General features: G+C 40.6%; 1 protein-coding gene across 1 annotated transcript in view; it reads left to right on the plus strand.

The window, feature by feature from the left end:
- ZNF385D (zinc finger protein 385D) overlaps positions 1-25403 on the plus strand; it is a 478212-nt gene that overhangs the window by 64862 nt on the left and 387947 nt on the right. The window contains exon 2 of the mRNA XM_038768528.1: positions 12951-13043. Within this exon, the coding sequence (XP_038624456.1) occupies positions 12980-13043 (64 nt within the window). The 5' untranslated portion in view covers positions 12951-12979. The remainder of the gene's footprint in view (positions 1-12950; positions 13044-25403) is intronic.

A 25403-nucleotide genomic window follows, 5' to 3' on the forward strand; every position in this document is an offset into this window, starting at 1 on the left:
CTGTTCTCTATTTATACTCACTCCCTTGGTGAACTCAGTTGCTCCCACGGCTTCAACTATCTTCTCTACGCTGATGACACCCAAATCTACATCTCTGCCCCTGCTCTCTCTCCCTCCCTCCCTCCAGGCTTGCATCTTCTCCTGCCTTCAGGACATCTCCATCTGGATGTCTGCCCGCCATCCCTCACCTAAAGTAATCCTTGGAAATTTTAATTATTATATCTTGGACATGTTTAATGTGTTCCCATAATGTAGAGAGCTGTCAAGTTTCTACTTTCTAATCAGTCTAGTTTAGTGGATAGAGCACAGGATTGGGAGTCAGAAGGACCTGAGTTCTAATGTTGGCTCTGCCACTTCTCTGCTCTGTGACCTTGGGTAAATTACTTAACTTCTCTGGACGTCAGTTACCTCACCTGTAAAATGGGGGTTCATTCATTCATTAATTCAGTCGTATTTATTGAGCGCTTACTGTGTGCAGAGCACTGTACTAAGCACTTGGGAAGTACAGGTTGGCAACATATAGAGACGGTCCCTACCCAACAGTGGGCTCACAGTCTAGAATGGGGAGACAGAGAACAAAGCAAAACATATTAACAAAATAAAATAAATTAAGACTGTGAGCCTCATGTGCTACAGGGACTGTGTCCAACCTGATTAACTTGTGTCTACCCTAATGCTTAGCACAGTGCTTGGCACCTAGTAAGTACTTAATAAGTCTAGTCTTGTTTTATACTGTTGTCATATCCGATCTATAGCGACTCCATGGACACATCTCTCCAGAACACCCCACCTCCATCTGCAGTCGTTCTGTTAGTGTATCCAAAGAGTTTTCTTGGTAAAAATATGAAATTGGCTTACCATTGCCTCTTTCCACACAGTTAATTTGAGTCTCCACCCTCGACTCTCTCCCATGGTGCTGCTGCCCAGCACAGGTGAGTTTTGACTTGTAGCAAATTGCCTTCCACCAGCTAGTCAGTGGCCAAACTAGGAGTGGAGTGGGTATGCCTCTGTTTGACTCTCCCTCCTATAGTGGAGACTGGTAAAATACTGGAAACTCTCCAGTTGTGATCTTGAGAGGGGAGCTTAATAAGGACCATAATAAATAACAATGTATAATATAATACTTATTATTATTACTTTATTTTTTCCAAGTTGAAAAAGGTCATAAATTCAGATAATTCAGATATAGCTAATTCATTTGATTTGTACATTTGTAGCACCTGGAATACAAGGGATGTTTCCAAACCCACATTATCATGTTGAATTTGCCACTCTAGGGTCAAGGTTTCTGTACAGTGGGATTAATTGTATTGTGTAAAAAGCTGCATATTCCTTTGAATTTTTTTATTAAAACTAAAAATGGGCAATTTTAGGGAAAGAAAACCAAAAAATAACTTTTAAGACTTTAAATGCCCATGTGGATTGTTTCCTTTAAAATGGAATCCAAAATAATGGGCTTCTGCACATTTCCACTTTAGCTCTTGAATATTGTGAATTTTTTCTCTCTCCTGAACATGTCTGCCTGAACAGAGCTAATACTAAAATAAAAAATCTGAAGTTTACTACTGCCCTGATATAGTCTTTCAGAAAGTGTCAAATGTCTTTTCCTTTCATTGTGTATAATTTTCTCTGATCTCAAGGAGAGGGAAAAACCTTAGGTGGTTAGATTAAAAGATTGAGTGTTGCCTACTATGTTTCAATAGACTGACATTTTAAGGAGAATGATGCATTTATTTCTTCAGTTAAATGATTAAGGTCATCAGGGACATAGGCTGGTACTAGTTTTACCATTCAGCTGAGTATTTTATGACATTATTTTTCTTATAATTTAGCAAGACATAATCCAAGTTTTTTTGTTTTAATTTGTTGAAAAACTCAGTTTCTGATTTGAGACCATGCCTGGTCTGTTGTATTTGAATGGAACTAATTTTCCATGCTAAGTTCAGAGCTCTTGAAAGTCATGTTTTATTGGAAATGCCATCTCAACAGCAGTTATTGCTCAGAGCATTGTAAGGAGAAATGAAAGATTAATTTGTAGTTCACTCTGAAGCTCTTCCATACATTTAACTCCCTTCTCAGGCCCCTGGTTCCTCCCCCTCCTCCTTACTTCACCCCCTACGATCTGGCCTCCTACTTCATTAATAAAATTAAATCCAACAGGTCTGAGCTCCCCAAAGTCACCCCCCCCTTCTCCAACTCCCCGGCTCTCAACGCTCTCTGCTACTCTCCCATCCTTCCCAGCAGTATCCTCAGAGGAGATCTCCTCCCTTTTCTCAAGTGCTACTCTGGCCACCTGTGCTTCTGACCCCATTCCCTCTCATCAAATCTCTCGCTCCGTCCCTTCTCCCCTCCTTAACTTCCATCTTCAACTGCTCACTCTCCACTGGTTCCTTTCCCACTGCCTTCAAACATGCCCACATCTTTCCCATACTAAAAAACCCTCTCTTGACCCCACCTCACCTTCTAGTTATCTCCCTCCTACCATTTCTTTCCAAACTCCTTGAACGAGTCGTCTACACGCGCTGCCTCGAATTCCTCAATGCCTCAAATTCCTCTCTCCTCGACCCCCTCCAATCTGGCTTCCGTCCCCTACATTCCACAGAAACTGCCCTCTCAAAGGTCACCAATGACCTACTGCTTGCCAAATCCAACGGTTCATACTCTATCCTAATCCTCCTCGACCTCTCAGCTGCCTTCGACACTGTGGACCACCCCTTCTCCTCAATACGCTACCCAACCTTGGCTTCACAGACTCTGTCCTCTCCTGGTTCTCCTCTTATCTCTCTGGCCATTCATTCTCAGTCTCTTTTGCGGGCTCCTCCTCCACCTCCCATCCCCTTATTGTAGGGCTTCCTCAAGGGTCAGGTCTAGGTCCCCTTCTGTTCTCTATTTATACTCACTCCCTTGGTGAACTCATTCGCTCCCACGGCTTCAACTATCTTCTCTACGCTAATGACACCCAAATCTACATCTCTGCCCCGCTCTCTCTCCCTCCCTCCCTCCAGGCTTGTATCTCCTCCTGCCTTCAGGACATCTCCATCTGGATGTCTGCCCGCCATCTAAAACTCAACAAGTCCAAGACTGAACTCCTTATCTTCCCTCCCAAACCCTGCCCTCTCCCTGACTTTCCCATCACTGTTGATGGCACTTCCATCCTTCCTGTCTCACAAGCCCGCAACCTTGGTGTCATCCTCGACTCCACTCTCTCGTTCATCCCTCACATCCAATCCGTCAGCAAAACCTGCCGGTCTCACCTCCGCAACATTGCCAAGATCCGCCCTTTCCTCTCCATCCAAACTGCTACCCTGCTTGTTCAATCGCTCATCCTATCCCGACTGGATTACTGCATCAGCCTCCTCTCTGATCTCCCATCCTCCTGTCTCTCCCCACTTCAATCCATACTTCATGCTGCTGCCCGGATCATCTTTGTGCAGAATTGCTCTGGGCATGTTACTCTCCTCAAAAATCTCTAGTGACTACCAGTCAACTTACGCATCAGGCAAAAACTCCTCTCTCGGCTTCAAGGCTCTCCATCACCTTGCCCCCTCCTACTTCACCTCCCTTCTCTCCTTCTACAGCCCAGCCCGCACCCTCCGCTCCTCTGTCGCTAATCTCCTCACCGTGCCTCGTTCTCGCCTGTCCTGCCGTCGCCCCCCCGGCCCACATCATCCCCCTGGCCTGGAATGCCCTCCCTCCCAACATCCGCCAAGCTAGCTCTCTTCCTCCCTTCAAAGCCCTACTGAGAGCTCACCTCCTCCAGGAGGCCTTCCCAGACTGAGCCCCCTTTTTCCTCTCCCCCTCCTCCCCGTACCCATCCCCCCCGCCTTACCTCTTTCCCCTCCCCACAGCTCCTGTATATATGTATATATGTTTGTACGTATTTATTACTCTATTTTACTTGTACATATTTACTATTCTAGTTATTTTATTTTGTTAATATGTTTTGTTTTGTTATCTGTCTCTCCCTTCTCGACTGTGAGCCCGCTGTTGGGTAGGGACTGTCTCTATATGTTGCCAACTTGTACTTCTCAAGCACTTAGTACAGTGCTCTGCCCACAGTAAGTGCTCAATAAATACGATTGAATGAATGAATGAAGAAATTATGAATTCATTGCTTTTCTTTCCCTATCAGTAGTTTAGATGGACCATCTTCTGACATGCAGTAACAAACTACATGTTAATTCCAGTAGGTCTTTATCTAGTACACAAATATGAATTTAAATCTTATTAGAGTTTAAGCCAATAAACTATAGCTCTTAAAACCACAAATTGAGCCACAGACATTAGAACAAGCCCATTCATAATACCAGAATTTGCTTAGACAGCAAGTTCTTGGGACACTATGGACATACACTATAAGTAGAATTCCATTACTTAATTTGTGCAAGGGCAATTAAAGGAACAGTGATCAAAGCAGAAATGTAGGGTTTCCAAATGTGAAGTATAAAACAGAAACTCTGGTCACTGAGGGACAAAAATACAGAAGGCATTTTAGTGATGAAGACCATTTTTCAAGCTTCCCTTTAAATGCATTTTCTTTTGTTTTACCGAGTCTGTAGTTGGACAACTGGTCAATATTTCTCAAGCACTTAAAACCTGTACTTAAGGTACATCTGTCTACTTCCTCTCCTGTGCACTAAATAATAAAGATGTTTAATCTATTTTCATAGGTTTTGTTTTCCATTCTTTAATTATCCTTTTGTTTTCCCTTGAACTCTGTTGGCTTCCAGGGGTTGAAATCATAACTTCCTGCTTAGGTAGCCACAATTTACCCTAGTTCTTTCAGGCTCACCCATCGCAATTTTCCACTTGGAAAATATCAAATTCCAAAGGGAGGGCTATTAGGATGCATAGCTATCTTTTTCCAGATAACCACTTCCCCCACAACCAACTCTGCCATGGCTGCTTTAGGTTGTAAATCTTGTGCTCCTGCAGTGTGAAAGTATGTCATTGACTTCCACAGTTTTTCCCCATTAGGCCTCCGTGGCTGTTTTTTGCATGAATAAAATCTGTTAGCGCTTTATGGCACATTAAGATGTCACATAGAAAAGATATTTTCAGAGATATTCACTGAGAAATAATTTCCATAAAGGAATTTTGCTGGTTTGACTGTCCGGGTCTACCATTCAAAAAAAAGACAAAAATAATACAAACAAAACCCCCCAAATCTATAAGGCTTTGAAATGCCTTTCTTTAAGAACATCTTTATCAAATATTGTATCGGTAGTATCTGTGTTGTCTTTTCAGAGATTGCCATCAAGTGAGGTGATTTTTACCTTCTGCAGGGCAATAATCTTTAAAATGAGGAGGAGAAGGATTCAAAAGGGAGATGGGGTTGTTGGAGAAAGTGGGGGTTAGAAGGACTGTGCTGAAGTCCACAAAAAGTAGAATGAAAACCTTTTGTTTCTTCCAGTATGAAAGCAGTAAACTCTTTACCCATAGCAAAGGAATGGAGATTCTAGGTGGATGGGCAGAGTTGTTATGATGTTTTTTCTACGTAAAAGTTTTTTCCACTGAAGAAAATGTAGGGAGGGGAATAGGGGAAAATGATAGCCCCAGCCTCCATACCATTTGTGTTTCAAGAAGCCACTCTGGTCCAGCAACTGTCCACCAGAAAGTAGGACTGGCTTGTGGGTAGGAGATAAAAGCAGCAACGGTGATGACAATTTGTACTTTGGGCCCCAGCTTGCACTAACCACCAATTTCAAAGACCACCTTGACCCAGGCTGGTGTTTGTCAAAAGGCAATGCTGCACTAGAATCAGGGAAGGCCTCAGAGTGCCCTCATGGATCACTGTGGCCTTGGTGTGGGCTGGGTTTTATGCCTCACTTACCATGCTTCCTTGGTTTCAGGTCATAAAGGCTTCCTTCAAAATGAGCAAAGGCGGACTAATGACAGAAGGTTGGCAGCTTAAAAGTGGGATGGGGTAAGCCTTCCATTGGAGTGGGCTGGTTGGGATTAAAGATCCAAGAAAAGTCAGTGAGAGAGTGAAAATGAGGGAGAGGCATTGAGAGAGGGAAGCATCTAGAATGAGATGAGGCAGAAAGAGGTCATGAGAGATTGGTGGGAGAAGGATTAGAAGTTAGGGGAGAAGAGAGGCGACAGATTGACGAGCGCAAGAGCATATAAACATAGACACACAGTCTATGATTGAAGTGGTTGAATTTGGTTCTCTGCTGTAGCGAATTTGCCAGAGACATGGCTTTGCCCAGTCCTCCCCACCCCCTGGTGCTGATTTACTGGACCCTCTTTCATGCCCCTGGCTCACTCTCCTATCTTTCTGGGATGCCCTCACCTCTCTCTGATAAGTCTATCTTTGTGTAACTTTTCTTTTTTCCCAATATGGTAGAACTCCATGCCGATGCTCATTCTGTCCAGTCCCTTCCACTCTGCTTTGGGCCCCCCTCTCCTAGCCATTAGGTTGGAGGGCTAGGGTAGGATAGGGGAAGAGCAGACAGCAGCAGAGATGGAGAGGAAGGGGCTGTTGGGAGGATCCTCTTGATCCTTTTCTGCTCTTGTTTTCTCCACTAGCATTGCCTGCTCTCTCCCTTTCCCTGTCCCAGTTCAGCTTCCACTCTTCAGCTTTAATAATAATAATGACAATAAAAGTAAAATAATAATAATTGTGGTATTTTATTTAGTGCTTACTATATGCCAGGCATTGTACTAAGCATTGAGGTGGATTTAAGCAAATCTGTTTGGACACAGTCCCTGTCCCATGTGAGGCTCAATGGTCTCAATCTCTGTTTTACAAATGAGGTAACTGAGGCACAGAGAAGCAGAGTGACTTGCCCAAGGCCACCAGAACACAAGTGGCACCAGAACACAAAAGCTCAACTACAGAGAGCTCACCTCCTCCAGGAGGCCCAGATTGAGCCCCCTTTTTCCTCTCCTCCTCCCCATCCCCCGCCCCACCTCCTTCCCCTCCCCACAGCACCCGTATATATGTTTGTACAGATTTATTATTCTATTTATTTTACTTATACATATTTACTATTCTGTTCATTTTGTTAATGATGTGCATCTAGCTTTACTTCTATTTATTCTGATGACTTGACACCTGTCCACATGTTTTGTTTTGTTGTCTGTTTCCACCTTCTAGACTGTGAGCCCGTTGTTGGGTAGGGACTGTCTCTGTATGTTACCAACTTGTACTTCCCAAGCACTTAGTACAGTGCTCTGCACACAGTAAGTGCTCAATAAATACAATTGAATGAATGAATGAATAGTAAGTGCTCAGTAAATACGATTGAATGAATGAATGGTAGAGCAGGGATTAGAACCCATGACTTTCTGACTCCCAGCTCCTTGCTCTATCCAATATGCCTTGCTGCTTTCTAGCTGCAGGGGTTAGAGAGAGGCAACAGAGGTGATTGACAGCAAGGTCTGCAGCAGCAACAATGGGGCTCAACACAATGGAGCTCTGAGCGGAAAATGGCTATTAGAGGAAGGCATTGGGAGTGGAGGTGGCATGGGGAGATGTAGAAGGCGGCAGGTTCATTCATTAATTCATTCATTCAGTCATATTTACGGAGCACGTACTGTGTGCAGAGCACTGTACTAAGTGCTTGGAAAGTACAATTCAGCAACAGAGACAATTCCTACCCGACAACGGACTTACAGTCTAAAAGGGGGAGACAGACAACAAAGCAAAACAAATAGGCATCAATATTATCAATATAAATAGATAGAATTATAGATATATGCACAACATTAATAGAATAATAATAATAATAATGATTGTATTTGTTAAGTGCTTACTATGTGCAAAGCACTGTTCTAAGCACTGCGGGGATACAAGGTGATCAGATTGTCCCACGTGGGGCTCACAATCTTAATCCCCATTTTACAGATGAGGTAATTGAGGCACAGAGAAGTTAAGTGACTTGCCCAAAGTCACACAGCTGACAAACAGCTGAGCCGGGATTAGAGCCCACGACCTCTGACTCCCGAGCCCGGGCTCTTAACACTAAGCCACACTGCTTCCCATAATAATAAAATTATTATTAATTTAGTTAGTAAGTTATTACTATTATTGATAATTAATTTAATTCATTAATCATTAATTTATTATTCAATTAAAATAGAATAATAAGTATGAACATATATACCCAAGTACTGTGGGGCGGGAAGGTTCAGAGTGTGGGAAGGGAGATCTGGAAGGACCACAGAATGCTGGGACTAGTTTTCCTAGCAAGAAGAAGGGTTAAATACATTATTTCTGAAGCTGTGCCTCCGAAAGATAACTTTAGGAAGCCAGTCATCAGGGGAAGAAGAAACAGCAGGGCTTATTGGAAATAATATAGGCTTGGGAGTCAGGGGAACCTGAGTTCTAATCCTGGTTCCTCCACTTAACTGCTGTGTGACCTTGGACAAGTCACTTAATTTCTCGGTGCATCAGTTGTCTCCCTAAGACTATGAAACCCACATGGGACATTCAGTCATTCAGTAGTATTTATTGAGCACTTACTTTGTGCAGAGCACTGTACTAAGCGCTTGGGAAGTACAAGTTGGCAACATATAGAGATGGTCCCTATCCAACAACGGGCTCATAGTCTTAAAGGGACAGGGACTAACTGCTTCTCATGAATCTGCTCTAGGGCTTAGTACAGAGCATGGCACATGGTAAATGATTAACAAATACTGCAGTTATTGCTCTTAGTATCAGAAGATTTGGTAAGAGCAGGAGAGCTGTGTTAAGGTTGGAGACAGAGGCTGGGGAATGTGCCAGTGATAATGCAGAACCCCTTTCCTGTGAGAAATTGAGGTACTGATCAGTTTAACTATCAGGAGTCTATGATGTCCTTAGACCATTTTATTCCATTTCCTATTTTTCCTCAACTGTTGAAAGACTGTTCTTAAAATATAAGAGTTTCTTTAGGACTTTCATCTGATAAAATGAATGTCTCACTGGTCCAGTACAGCCTCAGATCTAAAATTTGAAAATAGTAATGTGGTTCATGTTTCTGGTCATGTTATGTATTGTGGTTTGCTTTAACTGCAGCTTGAAAATTGCATATTAATTTTTGGCATTCTTTAATAGAAATACAGTTGCTTTTATGCTATGAGTCAAGCATTTCAGTATGTCTTCCAGCATCTTAATAAGTTTGCTTACAAAGACAAATGTGCACATAAAACACTAATGGGATATGGATGTTATTTCTTTCTGTGATTCCTTTTAACCAAGGATTACTTACGTTTTAGAAAGTATTCTTGTGTGTTGTGTAGGAAATATTCTATTTTAAATTAAAAAGTATATGCTCGTAAAAACCATGGAAAATGAAATATTTTGCAGTAGTATTACAGTTACTGAGAATGGAGTAGTGCTGATCCAACTGCTTACATTCTGCCGCTCTGGGTATTTAGTGTGAAGACTTGTTGCCCCAACAAATGGCACATGAGCATTCTGCCCGATGGTTTGGGCCCTTTAGAAGCAGTATGACACCTGAGAGTTTGCTGTGCCTTCATCCTCCTCATGCATTGAATAGACCATAGCACCTAGTTCCTTTGAAATCAGTGGGGTCTTTGGTATTTACATAATCAACGGTTGGTATGTGATCTAACACATTGTGACACTTGTGAAGTGAAAAAATTGGAAAGTAGTGGGGCCCATTAATATATTTGTTTGCCCGCAACTTAGTGGCAAGAGAGAGCCTTTTCTACTTCCATCCAAACACAACACTGCTTTGAAGAGGCATGAACCGCCACCTTGGGATTTGGGAAGCAACAACCAGGATCCTACAGCGGAAACTGAAGCTTCACCTACCCCCCCCCCCCCCTCGCCCTTTCACCTCTGGCTGCCATCGAGATCCCAACAGACAGAAGGAGCAGTGTGGTCTAGTGGAAAGATCATGAGCCTAGGGGTCAGAAGACCTAGGTGCTAATTTTGTTTCTAACACTGGTCTGTTGTGTAACCTTGGGAAAGATTCTTACCTTTTCTGTGTGTGTTTCCTTATCCATAAAATGGGAATTCAGTACCTGTTCTCCCACCTACCTAATCCATGAGCCCTATGTGGGACAGGGACTGTGTCTTGCATGATTATCTTGTATCTATCTGCCCCAGCACTTCGAGCAGTGCTTGATACGTAGTGAGTGCTTAACCAATACTGCAATTTTTATTATTTTCATTACAAAAGTATTCTACCCCCTTACCCACTCACAAGTTGTTAAATGCTCTTCCACCAGTCAGCCCCATTTGGAGCTTTCCAAATACTGGATTGGTACTGAAAGGCCCAACCTCAACATGGGAGGATATGGGGTACAGGAGGATAGAAAGACAAATAAAGCTTGAGGAAGAATGATTTGAATAGAACACTGAAACATATTGAGTTCAGATTATCATGCTATGCCTAAATTCTTCAAAGTGTTCCTTTAGGCCTTCATTGGTAATCTTTAAAATGGGAAAAAATAAGATGTAAAAAAGTTTAATCACATAGAATAATGGTTACACAAAATCATTCTGTTAAATTACACAAACATTTAAAGACTTCAGTGTGACAGAGGTAAGATGGCACTCCACATAATGGTTTGATGTAGTCCAGAAGCAAAAAATGATGGGGAGAATGGAAGCAAGAGGCTAATTTTATGTTGTTCTACCTGACCGATGCATCCTAGAGATAATAAAGTAGGAATGCCCTACGAGTTTAAGCACATCACCTCTTTTTAACCTAAATACAAGCTTGCTGTCCAAAAATAGCAAGGTACTGTCATTTTCTCTAAGGGTAGTTGGGGAAAAAATGCTTTAAGATTCCTGATGTGCTTTATGATTTGTAAATCACAAATGAGGGACATTAATGAAGCGTTGTCCTTGACTCATCAATCTCATTCCACTCGCATATTCAGTTTGTCACCAAATCCTGTCAGTTCTATCTTTCCAACATTGCTAAAATCCACCCTTTCTGTCTCCATCCATACTGGTACCACATTGATGTAAGGACTTATCTTATCCCAGCTTGACTACTGCATCTGCCTCATCGCTGGCCGTCCGGCTTCCTGTCTCTCCTCACTCCAGTCCATACTTCAGCCTCCTGCTTCCATCATTTTTCAACAAAAATGTTCCTGCCATGTCTCCCCACTTCTCAAGAACATCCAGTGATTGCCCATCCACTTCCACATCAAACAGAAACTCCTTATCATTGGCTTTAAAGCACTCAATCATCTTTGTCTCATTCTACCTCACATCCCTCCCTGTTCTACTGTAACCCAGGCTGCACATTGTGCTCCTGTAGTGCCAGTTTACTCATTTGCCTCAGTCCCGCCTATCTCTCTGTCAACTCCTTTCCCATGTCCTCCCCTAGCTTGGAATGCCTTCTCCTTCCATGTACAGCAGACTACCACTATTCCAACCTTCAAAGCATTACTAGGGTTACATCTCCTCCAAGAAGCCTTTCCTGCTAAAGCCCTCTTTTCCCCTACTTTCTCTCCCTTCTGCATCATCGGTGCACTTGGATCTGTGACCTTGGGACATCTGATATTTGCCCCACCCTCAACCCCACAGCACTTATCTAATCTTGACATATTACAAATTACCTATTTACTCATATTAATGTCTGTCTTCCTCTCTAGGGTGAAGACCTATTATGTTCAGGGAAATTTTTTTGCATGGTACTCTCTCAAGCACTTAGCACAGTGCAGTTCACACAGTAAGCACTGAATAAATGCCCTTGATTGATTAAAGCACCAATTTTATAACCTCAAAGCACCAAAGATTAAATTCTTATTATTTATGTTAAACATTTAAATATTCAGAACATGAAAATAGTGGAATAAGATGCCAATTTGTTATATTGCAATGTCATAACTATGCATCATCAAATACATCAAATAATGGTATATGTTAAACACTTTCTGAAGTCTGGGGTAGATGCAAAGTAATCAGGTCAGGCAAAAGCCTTGTCGCACATAGAGCTCACAGTTCAAATAGTAGGGCAAACAGATATTTAATCCTCATTGTATAGATGAATGGGGAGAATGGAAGCAAGAGGCTAATTTTATGTTGTTCTACCTGACCGACGCATCCTAGAGATAATAAAGGAGGAATGCCGTATGAGTTTAAGCACATCACCTTTTTTTAACCTAAATACAAGCTTGCTTGCTTGCTTGCTTGCTTGCTTGCTTGTATTAGACTGTGAGCCCACTGTTGGGTAGGGACTGTCTCTATATGTTGCCAACTTGTACTTCCCAAGCGCTTAGTACAGTGCTCTGTGCTCAATAAATACGATTGATGATGATGATGATGAATAAACTGCATCTATGAGAGAGAGAGAGAGCAGATTAAAATAAAAGTGGCAGCAGTAAAAATAAATCATTACTGCATTTGAGGAGATATCTATAATTTCCTTAACTATGCCAAGCAGAGCCAACTGCTACCACTTTTGCCTAACTTTTGCATTTCCCCTGGGAGGTGAGTCTTCACTCCTCTTATGGCAGGCAGGTGAAGGATGTCATGGCCAGGGGCTAGCCCTCCAAGGAGTTAAATTGTCTTCATTTGGGGGCATGGAGGTTGGTACCCAACCTTCCCATTAGGACAGGAGCTCACCTTTTCTGTTATTCCCAAGCCCCCGCAGCTGTTCTAATTTATTCAGTCCCTGTTACCCATTACTCTGTTGAGCAGATCATTAAAGAAATATAAATGGAACCTCAGTTCTAAAGTGCATATTATAAAGGCATTGACACAGATACCCAAATATCTAGTTCAGATTTTGAATTAGACCAAAAAGTCCAAACTTGAAAAAAGGCATCAAGCACCTCCTCATTCTGATTTATGTTTTCATCCATTAAAGTGTACTCTCAAGTCTGCTTATGTCTCCACTTACAGCATCAACAAAATCTTAAAGCTGTTCCTCTGCTAAAACCTGTGGAAACAGATGTTTTGTGAATCCTTCAATATACCTACCACTTCCCTGTCTTACCCCGGTGCTCACACACACATCTGTTCTTTGTATTTGAAGATGATGCTGTTGATGGTGAGAGCCTATCCATGCCTGCAGCTGTGGCTGAAAAGACCAATGCAAGGCCAACCATTCCTTCTGCATTGTGTACAGGTAAAGAGCATCCTTTTTTCCATTAATAGGCTGCCTCTTGCAGGCTTGTCACAGTCTTCTAATCTGCCTCTTGCTATCCCATTTTTCTGCTTGTGGAGGGCCATTTTTCTCTTGGCACACGCCCATCTGATTTGACTGATGTTCTGCCAGTGGGCAGTGCCATTGCTGTACTAGTTGTTTAGCTATTATTCTTCACTGTGTTTATTATTAAATGGGAATTCTACCCTCCCAGCTTTCACATAACCATGTACGAGATGTTTGGGTACTCGGCTTACGATCATTCACATCCAGTATGCCCAGCAGACCTGCATTGCAAGGAGCATTGCATTACCACTGGTGATGTGTACTCAAACTCATTGTTGCTGACTCTAGTTCCCATTTGATGTGTAAAACTCCTAGGTGATATTAATCAAATTATTAGAGAAGCTGGATTTTCCTTCTCAGGTACTGGTCCAGTCTCTCACTTCTACCACCTTGATTCTGTGTTATTTTGCCAAACTCTATTAAATCTTGTTGATTCAGCTTTCTTTGCTCTCTCTATCTTTGCTTTGGTGATTAGTGAGCTGCCTAGGTAGAATTGGTAATAGCCTTAAGCACTGTGTTGCTGCAAATCTTAATTTTAATTTTGTATGTGGAGCAATCCAAACAAATAATGGATGTTAATGAAACACCAGTGAAATATCAACTCTGAAGTACAGATGCTCCTAGATGTTACCCTAATCATCTAAGGATCTCAGTGTGTGTGCCTGTTTATCATAATTTGATTTTGACAAAAAGTGTAACTGAAATTTAAGCAAGCCCAAAAGTCCATTTTATTGGGAGGAAACATAAATCACAAATGATGATTAGGTGATGAGATGAATAATAAGCACACCTTGCTCCATGTTATTCCCGGAGGCTTAGGACAGGATTCTCAGCAACCCCACTTTCCTGCACCAAGCAAGAGAGATATGGAAGCTGAAGTAACAGTCTGTTTTTAGTTGTTATTGGCTCTTATTTGGTTGGTCTTGTATGGAATGCTCTGTCTCTCCAGATACCAGTAGCTTCGCTGTTTAAATATGAACTTTCTGTACTTTGCATCACTGCTGCTCTCTACATTTTTGTCATATTTGTCGCATTTTGGTTTTCCCTATCCCATTGTCAAATATACATGTTTTTTCCTTGCTGTTAATTCCTTTGGCTTTTGCAATGCCGCATCATTTTACCTGTTGATTTCTTGTGGACTGTTTTATCTGTTTTCTTCTTGTGGACTTTAGTGTGAAGCTCTTAGTCCCTTTCGAGATGGTGATGAATTAGAACTAAACAAGTAATATGAAACAAATTGCTAATTCCTTTCCTTTATTCATCCTTGAGCAGATTTTTTTTCTTTAATAAAGAAGCTGGGTTTCAGTTATCCATAAGTTCATGGATAACCTGTAAAAAGGAGCTAAAGTTGGTTCATTAAAGGCTGTAAAAAATATGTGAAATTACCATTAGTTCTGCAGCAGCCAGGGGCTTCAGGGTTTTGGGTGGCTGTGGCAGTAGCAGGCATAACTCGATGACTTTACCTATTTTTGGCAACCCCAATTCTGACTCTGGAAAATATATTTTATTCATAACTGCATTCAGGCAAACTGTCAAATGTGGCTTGAATGCTTGTGATTCAAGACCCATTTTTAAAAAGCTTAAACATTATTTCAAACAAGGTTAATACATAGAGAGTCTGTGTTCTTTGCACCACTAATCAATGTTGTGCTGCACCATGAAATTTGAGAACTTTTGATTGAAAAAGTTAATGGCCTGTTCTATTTTTCTAGAGACAATGTATTGTAGAATTTCATTTCTTTTCGCAGGGCTATTTTTAATGAAAGAAGTCTGTACGGTAGGTTTTCTCTGCTAACAGAGAAGCATAATTCTCTACCATCTAAGGTTTACTTTTAGCAAGTCTTCCAAGTTTTCCTTCCAGTCCATCTCTCTCACTTAATATTCATTTACATTTTATTAGCTCCATGCTGATTTGGAAACATTTTGCAATACTTTTGTAAAATGGATGTGCTGAATTGTTTGGCAGTGGAAACTATCCATGCAGCCATCATATTGCAAGTGACATTTACATTTCATAAGTACCTCTTTCCATATTAAGGTTGAGACTTTTCATGTTCGGTATGAAACTCAGAAGAGATCATTTCCTGGGATATTAAGCCTGTAATACAGTAATATCCTTCCTCCTTTGGCTGTTAGGTATTTGAGAGATTGCAAGGGGGAGAAATAAAGGTCCTTGGCCTTACTCTCCTTATGGCATTCCCTTCTGTTTTTCTCTCAACTTTCCTCTCCTGCCTTCAGCAATTCTGTGGCATTGGGTTTGTAATGGGGTGTGACTGCTTCAAGGAGCAATGGTATTAGCCGATTTCTGGGAAAACTAGGTGTCTGCTTTTGCTATTGAAATCAGCCAAGAAAGGAAACATATTCCAAGTGGCTCTGTTTTACTGAATTTTAAGCTCTAGAGAAGAGTGATTTTGTTTTTTTTGTCGAGGGAGATGGGAGGGAAATGATTTTTTTTCCAATATCACTTTGCAGATAACTGAATTTATCATAGGTGTTTTTTTATATGATTGTATTCACCAGGATTTATTGAACATCTGCAGTGTGCAGACCATTACAATAGGCCTTTGGGGACATAAAACAAAGAAGAATGATTCAGGGCCTTTACTTGAGATCCCTCAAATTAAGAGGGAGAGAAGTGAAAGCCAAGTGCCATATATTCAGAAATGAACAGCTCCTTGAGCTGAAGCTTCAGTACAATTGAGGAAGCAAAAGTGAAAACAAAAGCTCAAAGTGATGCAGACATTAAACATGACAACTCAACTAGAGACACAGCCTTTTTGTGTGCATATTGTGGCTGGATTCTGGACTCCACATTGGCGTATTCAGTCACATTGTGCATTCATTGGTGTATTTCACAATCAGCGGTGCTTTCAAGTATGAAGGAAAGTATATATTCAATAATCAAAAGAGTTTGAGTGTCAGTATAGGTAACAAAAATGAGCAAATAATTAAAATTATACCCAAGATCACTAAGTTGCTATAGGGTGCCATGATCAGGAAGACGCCTCTTGAAGGTGGTGATTTATTATAAGAGCCTTGAAGTTGGGTAGGGTCATAGGTTTGATTATTTAGTGGGGGTCAGAGGGGCAAGGTCTGTGCTAGGAGAAAGGCATGAAGAGTGAATCAGAAATGGGAGAATCATGAGAGAGTTACAAATAGAAGGTTATGTATGGAAGAGCAAAAAGTGCAATATGGAATACAACAGAAAAACAGAGTATGGATGGAGACAATGTTGTCAGGTGAAAATAGTAATCAATCAGTTGTATTTATTGAATACTTACTGTATGCAGAGCACTCTAATAAGCACTTGGGAGAGTATAATACAATAGAGATGGTATACATGATCCCTGCCCACAGTAGTATTTGTTGAATCCCCACTGGGTGAATTGCACTGAATGAAATCACTAATTGTGGCATATGAGTGGGAAGCATAAAAAAGCAAAGGACATATACCTTGCCCAAAAGGAGCTTGCACGCTATGTGACCCCAAGGATGGCACCATGTTTGGCAGTTTTTGGTTCAGGAGAGAGGGTGCTGTTGTCAGCAGCAATGGGAAAATCTGGAAGAGGAGGAGAGATAAGTTGTGTTTGATCTAAGGTGGATAATGCCAGTGGGTCATTCAAGAATAGCTATCCCAAAGGTAGATGGAGATAACAGATTATAAAGCACCTGAGAGGACAAGGCTGGAGATGTAGATTTGGGACTCATCACACGTAGCGTCTGAATAGTTTCATTCAAGTTGGGTCAAATGATAATCATATTCAGAAATTAAAGAGCTAAGCAGCCACGGTATTGTATATTTTGCTGGTGTGAGAACGAGAGCCATCCATTGATCCTGAGAAAATTTTGTTGAGGAAAAAGTATATTCTGAAATGTCAATGTGGCTACTGTGCAGAGAAAAGTGTTTCTCACTTGACCTTCACAAATGTCCTATTACAGAGAAAGTCATATGCAAATGGAGTGAGGAAACAAGAGGATAGCTAGTGATAGCACAGGAGTAGGTACTCTGGAGCACTCAGATTTGATCACTGTGGTTGGTACTTTGTAATACAATGAAGACATAAAATCAGCATGTATAAAATCAGTCTCTTGTAATCTTGATTTCTTACTGGAAGCGCTCATTGAAGGAAATGGGAAAGGAAGTGCTTAGAGCACAGGGCTAGGCCTCCTTGGGAAAAATCATTTCTTTAATATTCTTCTTGAAGTCTTGGAAATGAACCTATCAGCTGTCAACATTAGACATTTAACTAAGAAATTCTGCCTCTAATCCTCACATGCTTCCTTTCTTCAAAGCCTGGATTTTATAGTTTCTTGTAGGAACAATAAGGAATTCATTCAATCAATCCTATTATTAGGTGCCCACTGTGTGCAGAGCCCTGTACTAGGCATTTGGGATTTGGGGGAGTAAGGTAGAGTTACTGGATGTGATTCATGCTGTCAGAGGGCGTGCAGTGTAGCAGGGGAAACAGACGGTGAAATAAACCACATGTAGAAGAAAACCATGGAGGCAGTTGTGGCGAGAGGCATAAGGTAGGGAGGTGAGTGATTAATCAGGAAGGCCTGGAGGAGATGTGATTTCAGAAGCCCTATGAAGAGGGGAAGTATAGTGGTATGGCAGATATGAAGGGGGAGAAGGATAGTGCATAAACAAGACAAGACATGAACCAAACAAGAAGTAGGATGGCTTGAAAGAAATGCACTGCACAAGATAGAGAGAAGAGCATCGACTGCCCTCTAGATAATGGTTAGGTGATTCTACTTGATTTGGGGAACATCATAAACCAGTGTTTTAACTGGAAGAATCTGAAGAGCACAGGTTTCCCTTTCATCATGAGATTTGTAGATTAGCAAACTGCAGATGTATTGTGTACTCCTAGCATTCATTTTGTCTTCACAGGGGAAATTCACTGTCTGTTGGTTTGGTAACAGAAGTAAGTTTTGTAGTGAACACATATTTAGATTTTTTTTAAAAAAAGGTATTTCTATTGAAAAGTCACCTAAAAAATTAATCTTACCCCAAGACAAGTGTATTGCTAATAGTGATTTACATTTAAGAACTTCAGCAGCATAAAGTCTTTGTTCATGGGAAGGCATAATTAAACAAACATTAAAACAAACATTTTAATCAACACTATTGAGCGCTTACTATATGCAGAACACTGTATTAAGCACTTGGGAGAGTACAATACAACAAAAGTAGCGGACACACACCCTGCCCATGAGGATCTTACAGTTTATAGGGGGAATATCAAATGCCCAAAGGTAACAGATCTAAGTGCATAGATGACACAGAAGGGAGAGCGAGTTGGGGAAAAGAGAGCTTAATCGGGGAAGCTCTCTTGTAGGAGATGTGACCTTAATGATTTTTTGAAGGTGGTGAGAATGGTGGTCTGGTGTATGCGTAGAGGGAGGGATTCCAGGCTTTAGGGAGGATGTGGGAAAGGGGTTGACAGCAAGATAGATGAACTTGGGGCACAGTAAAAAGAGCAACAGAGTGTGCGAGCTGGCCTGTAGTAGGAGATAAGCAATATAAGATAGGATGAAGTGAGCTGATGGAATCCTTTAAGCAATAGTTGGTTAAGCTTGAGATCATCGAAATAATAAATACATTATCCTAGGGTGGAACAATATTTTTGAATGGATGTAAAGATCACAAATCAGTCAGTCATTTCTGTTGAGTGCTTACTGTTGCTGAGCACTCTTCAAAGCGCTTGAGAGAGTACACTGTAACAGAATTGGTAGAAAAATTTCCTGCCCATAGGGAGCTTTTAGGCTAGAGGGCCTTTATCAGCATGTCCCATTTATGTAAATCAGAAAAACCACACACACACACACACACACACACACACACACACACACACCACCCCCCCCCCCCCCCCCCCGTGATATCCCACGCCTGTACCCCCTAGTATCCACAGAAACTCCATGTATGCATTGAGAGCCTAAGACGTCAATTCACCGACTGGTATGTTTGTTAACTTGGGGCAATCCTTTTATTTGCAAAGAGAAAAAAAAATATCACTAGTAATCTTTTGGTCCTGGCCCCCAGTTTGGTACCCCGAGAATGAATGCCAAGTGCTGAAAACTTCTTTAATGTAGCCCTACATTTCCTCCTTGGCTGCCCCATCTACAGCTCAAACTTAAAAATATCCAAAACAGAATTCATCTCCCTCCCTGTTGTCTCCCTGACTATCCGTAGCAACACCTCTGTCCTCCCTGTCTCCCACCCCTGTAACTTTGGCATTATCCTTGACTCATCTCTTTCCTTCAACCCTCATTTTCGTTCTGTTCCAAATCCATTCAAGTTCTACCTTAACATTATTTCTAGAATCTGCCCTCTTCTCTCCATCCAAACTGCTACTTCACTGATCCAAGCACTTGTCATTTCCGACTTTGATTACTGCATAAGCCCCCTGGATGACCTCCCTGCCACCTGTCTCTCCCACTCCAGTGTGTACTTCACTCTTCTGTCCAAGTCTTTTTCTCAAATATCCTTCCTCCCTATCTCTCCACTCCTCAAGAACCTCCAGTGGTTGCCCATTCATAGTCTGCATCAAACAGAAACTCCTTACAGTGGGCTTTAAGGCACCCAATCAAGCATCATTTTAGAAATTCCATACTGGTGCCGGGGGCAAAAAGTTATTAGTGATCATGTTTATTTTCTGATTTTGCAAATAAATAATAGATTGCCCCAAATTATAAACACATGATTTCTTAAGTGCTCCTGCTACAACCAAGCCCGCACACTTTGTTCCCATATGATGCCAGCATTCTCACTGTACCTTGATCTTGTCTATCGTGCCGCTGAACTCCTCTAGCCTAGAGCTCCCTTCCCCATTGTATCTCTCAGACCACTACTCTCTCCATGTTCAAAACCCTCCATAATCACGTCTCCTCCAAGAGTCCTTCCCAGCTAACTCCTCATTTGCCCTACCTGCCTTCTATTCTCGTCACATGCTGATTTGAATCTGTATCCTGTGAGCACTTGATAGTCACCCTACCCTCATCCTCACAGCATATATGTACCTATATCTTCACTGTTGTTTCCCTTATTTGTGATTTATTTTAATCCCTGTCTTTCCCTCCACATTGCTTTAGTCCTTGTGCGGCAGAGATCATGTCTACCCTATGTTGTACTCTCCCAAGCATTTAGTCTAGTGCTTTGCACACAGTGAGCGCTCAGTATATACCATTTATTGATTGGTTTATGTACTGTAAAAATAATGGTAAAGATACGGAGGAGGCAAGAGATATCAGAGGTAATAAAATAGGCAAAACCGTTGTATTTAACCTTGGTGTCTGAATATTCCCTAAAGAAATTTTGTATTGTGGAACCTAAAAAGAGTTTGAATATGAAAGGTGAGAGTAACAAAAAAAAAAGGTTTTAAAACTTCAGTGCAACATCCACTATCCTGAAAAGGCATTTCTCTTACAGTACAATGTAAAAAAAAGTGCAGATTAATCACATTCCTATGCATTGATTTGGTGTAATTTTAGGCTGCCTGGATGAATGAACAATGACAAGCCCTCTCGTAAATCTTCTAATGCCAAACTGTTCCTTGTTTATAGTTTTAGGCTTGGCTCCCAACTAAGGGAGTTTTCATATTGTTTTTAGCTTAATGGCTTTGGGACAAAGTCAAATCATCCCCTATGAAGGACCGTCCGCCCAAAGGGTATAAACCCAATTGCGAGTGGCTTATTCAGCTTTGACATTCCTCAGTGTGATCCTCACTGCCTTTTGTAAAACAAGGCGACAAGGGAAAAGCTCAGGAGACTGTCTTCTATTCATTTCTATAATAGTTTTCTTACCACGGGAGGCTTAAGAAGATTCATACTGCTTGCTTTCTTTTCATTAGCAGCAAGTGCAATGCTGCTCGGTAAGTTAATGTTTCTAGTCTATAAAAAGCAAAGCTCAAGAATTTGGAAAGAAAATCTAACTTTTTCATCCATTAATCTTTTAAAAATGTTATTTTTCACAACTTGAAATGTGGACAAAAATGAAATATATAACTGTTGAGATATTTTGAGCTGTTCTGAGCCAAAGAATGAGCTTCCGACTTTATTCTGTTTGCTGAATGCAATATTATGCTTCACTGATTTTTGGCATGATGATGGTAAAATTCTTATTCGTCTGACAAGGAAACCTGATTGAATTTTCAATGCAATCATAGTTTCTGTCATAGAATGTAACAATATTTAATGATTTTTTTTCTGGTATTTTCACATGCAGTCAAATGTACCAATTTTTTTAGAGGCTCAGTTTGGTCATTCTGTTACATTAACCTGCCAGAATAAGATTACTGTTAGTGTGGTTTTCTCTTTTCCCTCCTTGGAAAACAGGCACTATGGAATGTAAACTCTGTGACTCCAGGTGTATAAAACTATATAAATAACAGATACTTTGTAGCTGACTGACTGGATTTTGTAAAACTGTTTAAAGATATAATTGAGAGTTCAATTGTATGTTAAAAGATAAAGTGATATTTAACATGTTAATTTTGTGCTTGAGTAGACTATTTTCTGAATATTCCACCATTCTAAATTTCAGGGATTGTGAAATATATAGGCTTCTTTGGTATTGACTTTACAATTTCATTTGGGAAGTCTTTTTAGGGGATACAAGTACTTAAAATATTTAATATTTTAAACTAGATAGATCTTGATCATGTAGATTGTTAAAATGGAGTCAAAAGATTAATGTCAATATTTGTTAAAGATACATTACATTATAACTGATTTCATCAAAAAGTCCAGGTTCTTATTAATCTTCTCCTCTGCTAAGCAAATGAAACACCAGTTTAACCCTTTGAAGTCTTCGTAGGAGAGTTTTGAAACTCAAAATGGAGAAGCTCACTCCAGTTATTAGTTAAGACCTTTGTTTGGCAAGCAGAATAATCACATGCATCTAGGAAAGGAAGATCTAGTCCCTGTTGAGGAAAAATAAGTAATGTTCAGAGTAACTGACATTTTTGTAAAATCTTTTCAAGAGTAAACCAAACATAGTTGAGTGCAAAAAAATAGTTTTTTTAATGAAGTTTTATATTACTACTTCTTGGAAAGCGTTTGAGAAGATATTGAGACTTGGAAGTTTTAAAGCAAAGAATTGCCAATGGCACAGCTGTCTGATTTCCTACCATTCCTTTATTATAACAACCATGTTACCACAGGTCATACTTCTGTCAACAACACTTTATCATTAGTGTCCCAATTGTCCATATATGTATGGGAAATTGAATTACTGCCAGTGAAAGACTCAATAAATTAAGGACTGGATAATATTTAGATTTTCTTTATCCACTTGGTTAGAGTTGTTAAATTCTCAAGCAACACTGGTAGCGGGTTACCCAAATTCTGTTTGCATCATTGTTTATAGGCTAGGAACATGATTCACTAAACACTCTAAAGTAGATCATTGGTTCCAAAGAGCCACTTGCCTACTCCTAGTGGTACTGGGGAAAAAAAGCAGAAGTATAGCATTATGCTCAATCTTATATGTTGTCTATAAACTGAAAAGTATGCCATTCATCTCTGAGTTTAGTCCCAAGAGGTTTTCTTTTAAAGTGAAATCATTTATTGGTTTTACAGGAAAATTGTTCCTTTATGGGATTTTTATCATTGGCAGGTACCACCTCTGCTTGTTGAAATAACGTCCTAGGCAGGTTAAAATTTTCAAACTCTTTAAAATACTGCCATAGTAAATAAATTTAGGCAAGGGAACTCTGTATAGGTTGATGTTATTCAGGAATGCCAAGCTGCAATACAGTCTTAAGGAATACTGAAGATGGGCAAGAAAAACATTCAGCAAAAAGAAAGTTTTTTCTCCTCCCATTTGTGTTGAGGTTTTGGCTGTGCAGGAGCTTATTCTTTTAGCTGCAAAAACATAATATAGAAAAATGGCTGTAACTCGACCCGTGCTGTGTGTTGCATATTGAAAAATAAATGTAATCATTTCATTGAAATGGGTCGTGATAAAGTCTACATAACATCTTTGGCCTGAGGACTGGGCAATAATAGTAATACTAGTTTTTAAGCAGTACCCTGCTCCAAGTTCTGATGTAGATGATATATTCTCCCAAGTGTTTAGTTGGGCACACAGTAAATGCACAGTATTTACATATGCCATTGACTGATTGCTAGAAAAGCCAGTTTGGTTTGGCTAGAACTGAGTGGTCAAATATGAGTATAAGCAAAGTTTAGCTACCTTCTCCTCTCCCACCTTTCCTCCCCCATTCTGCTAGGATTCCTTCTGAAAGCCAGAGGCTTGAGCAGATGCAAGGCTAAGATCTAGTATCTTTCTCCATAACACCAGTTAATCTCAAATTGCTTCATTTTCCCTTGAGATGAAGCCCCATGCAGGAGATTCACCATTCATGAGACCACATCCTCCTGGCCAGGAAAAAAATCTCCTTCCTGATCATATATCTGATCATAGAGAAGCAGCATGGCTTAATGAGCCCACTGTTGGGTAGGGACTGTCTCTACATGTTGCCAACTTGTACTTCCCAAGCGCTTAGTACAGTGGTCTGCACACAGTAAGCGCTCAATAAATACGATTGGTTGATTGATTGGAAAGAGTGTGGACTTGGGAGTCAGAGGTCATGGGTTCTAATCCCAACTCTGCCACTTATAAACTGTGTGACTGGGCAAGTCACTTAACTTCTCTGTGCCTCAGTTACATTGTCTGGAAAATGGGGATTAAGACTGTGAGCCCCATGTGGGACAACCTGATTACCTTGTATCTCCCCCAGGGCTTTGAACAGTGCTTGGCACGTAGTAAGCGCTTAACAAATACCAAAAATTGTTATTATTATTATTATATACTCCCCCACCTAGGATGCTTAGCCCATATAACCCCAAGATGCTCCCAACAAGATTAACCCTGTAAGGTTAAAGCACACATTGCCCACTAGAAAAATACAGGACAATAATCTTCTCTCTGTCTTTTTTGATCTTCCATTGAATCCCATGTTTTCCTTAATCTTTTGGACCTACATGTCAGTATCTTATAATAAAAACAGTATGGTATTTATAAAGCATTTACTATTTGCCCAGAAGTTGGGGCATTGATTCAAGTTAACTAGAACACTGCCCCTGCCCCACTCAGGCCTCACAGTCTGAGAGGTAGGGCTAAGTCTCTCTGTTTTGGAGGAGAGAATGGAATAAAAGGACAAGGAGGAGTGTGTGATCTTTGATTATGTTGTAGGAAAGAGTGGGTTTCCAGTGGAGTAGAATTGAGGGCCTAGCATAAGTAAGTGCACTTTAATCTTCTTGAAGAAAGTCATGAAATGGGTGAGAGTTGAGCAGAGGAAGTAGAACCAATGACTTTTGAGAGACACACCAGCAGTTATTTCACAGGTTTTTAATGAGGGATATACAAGAGGTTGGTAGGTGACTTAATGAGATTGAATCAGTTAACAAATTCTAAAATCCAAATGGTAAAGCCTCTTGCTTTTTTTTTAACCAAAGTAAATAATTATTCTTAAGGGATTGCATTTTTAATCTCACTATATACATCTTACTATGTGCAGCCTCGAGAGAGGGCAGGGTTGATTTGAAAAACTAAATAGTGGAATCTGCTTTATCTCTTGGCAACCATCAGCCCCAAAGTATTGTGTATTACATTATCTCTGTATATTCCCCAGCACCTAGTACAGCACTATGCATAAATTAGGTGCTTAGTAACTTTTAGAAATAAATATTAAGTAGATGATTATTTTAGCCAATGTTTAATAATTGCATTTGCAGTTACTTTTTGGTCACATTCGACCAAGCCTGTGCTTGTGAGTTTTAGCTATTGGCAGAGTTCTCTTGTAGACCTTGTAAAGGTCTCATTGAATGTTAATAATGCCAGCGAGCTTCTCCAATGAATGCAAAGCTTTCACAAAACTCACCTATGATTTCTCTGCTGATGTACATCCGTTAGTAATATTAATAGCACTGACTGAGCCCCTCCTGGCAAAGATAAGATGTAGTGCCTGGGCCTGGAGAAGCATGCACTCTAATGGGGAGAATAAGCACATACAAATTGATAAGTACACAGTAGCTAATAGGGCAGACTAGATATAAATAATAAGGATAAGTAGACATACAAATAATAACAGAAAACAAACAGGGAAACAATTAAGAGTGCTGTGATTTCTGAGGAGATGGCATGACTGGGAAGGAAGGAGGATTAATCGGGGACTGTCAGAAGAAATGTAAAACCCATTTCCATTCACAGCATCCTTTATATTACTGATTTGTGGCCATAAATCTGATAAAAAGATCAAAAAGTAA

The sequence above is a fragment of the Tachyglossus aculeatus genome, chromosome 2 (assembly GCF_015852505.1).
Source record: "Tachyglossus aculeatus isolate mTacAcu1 chromosome 2, mTacAcu1.pri, whole genome shotgun sequence".
NCBI classification, from domain to species: domain Eukaryota; kingdom Metazoa; phylum Chordata; class Mammalia; order Monotremata; family Tachyglossidae; genus Tachyglossus; species Tachyglossus aculeatus.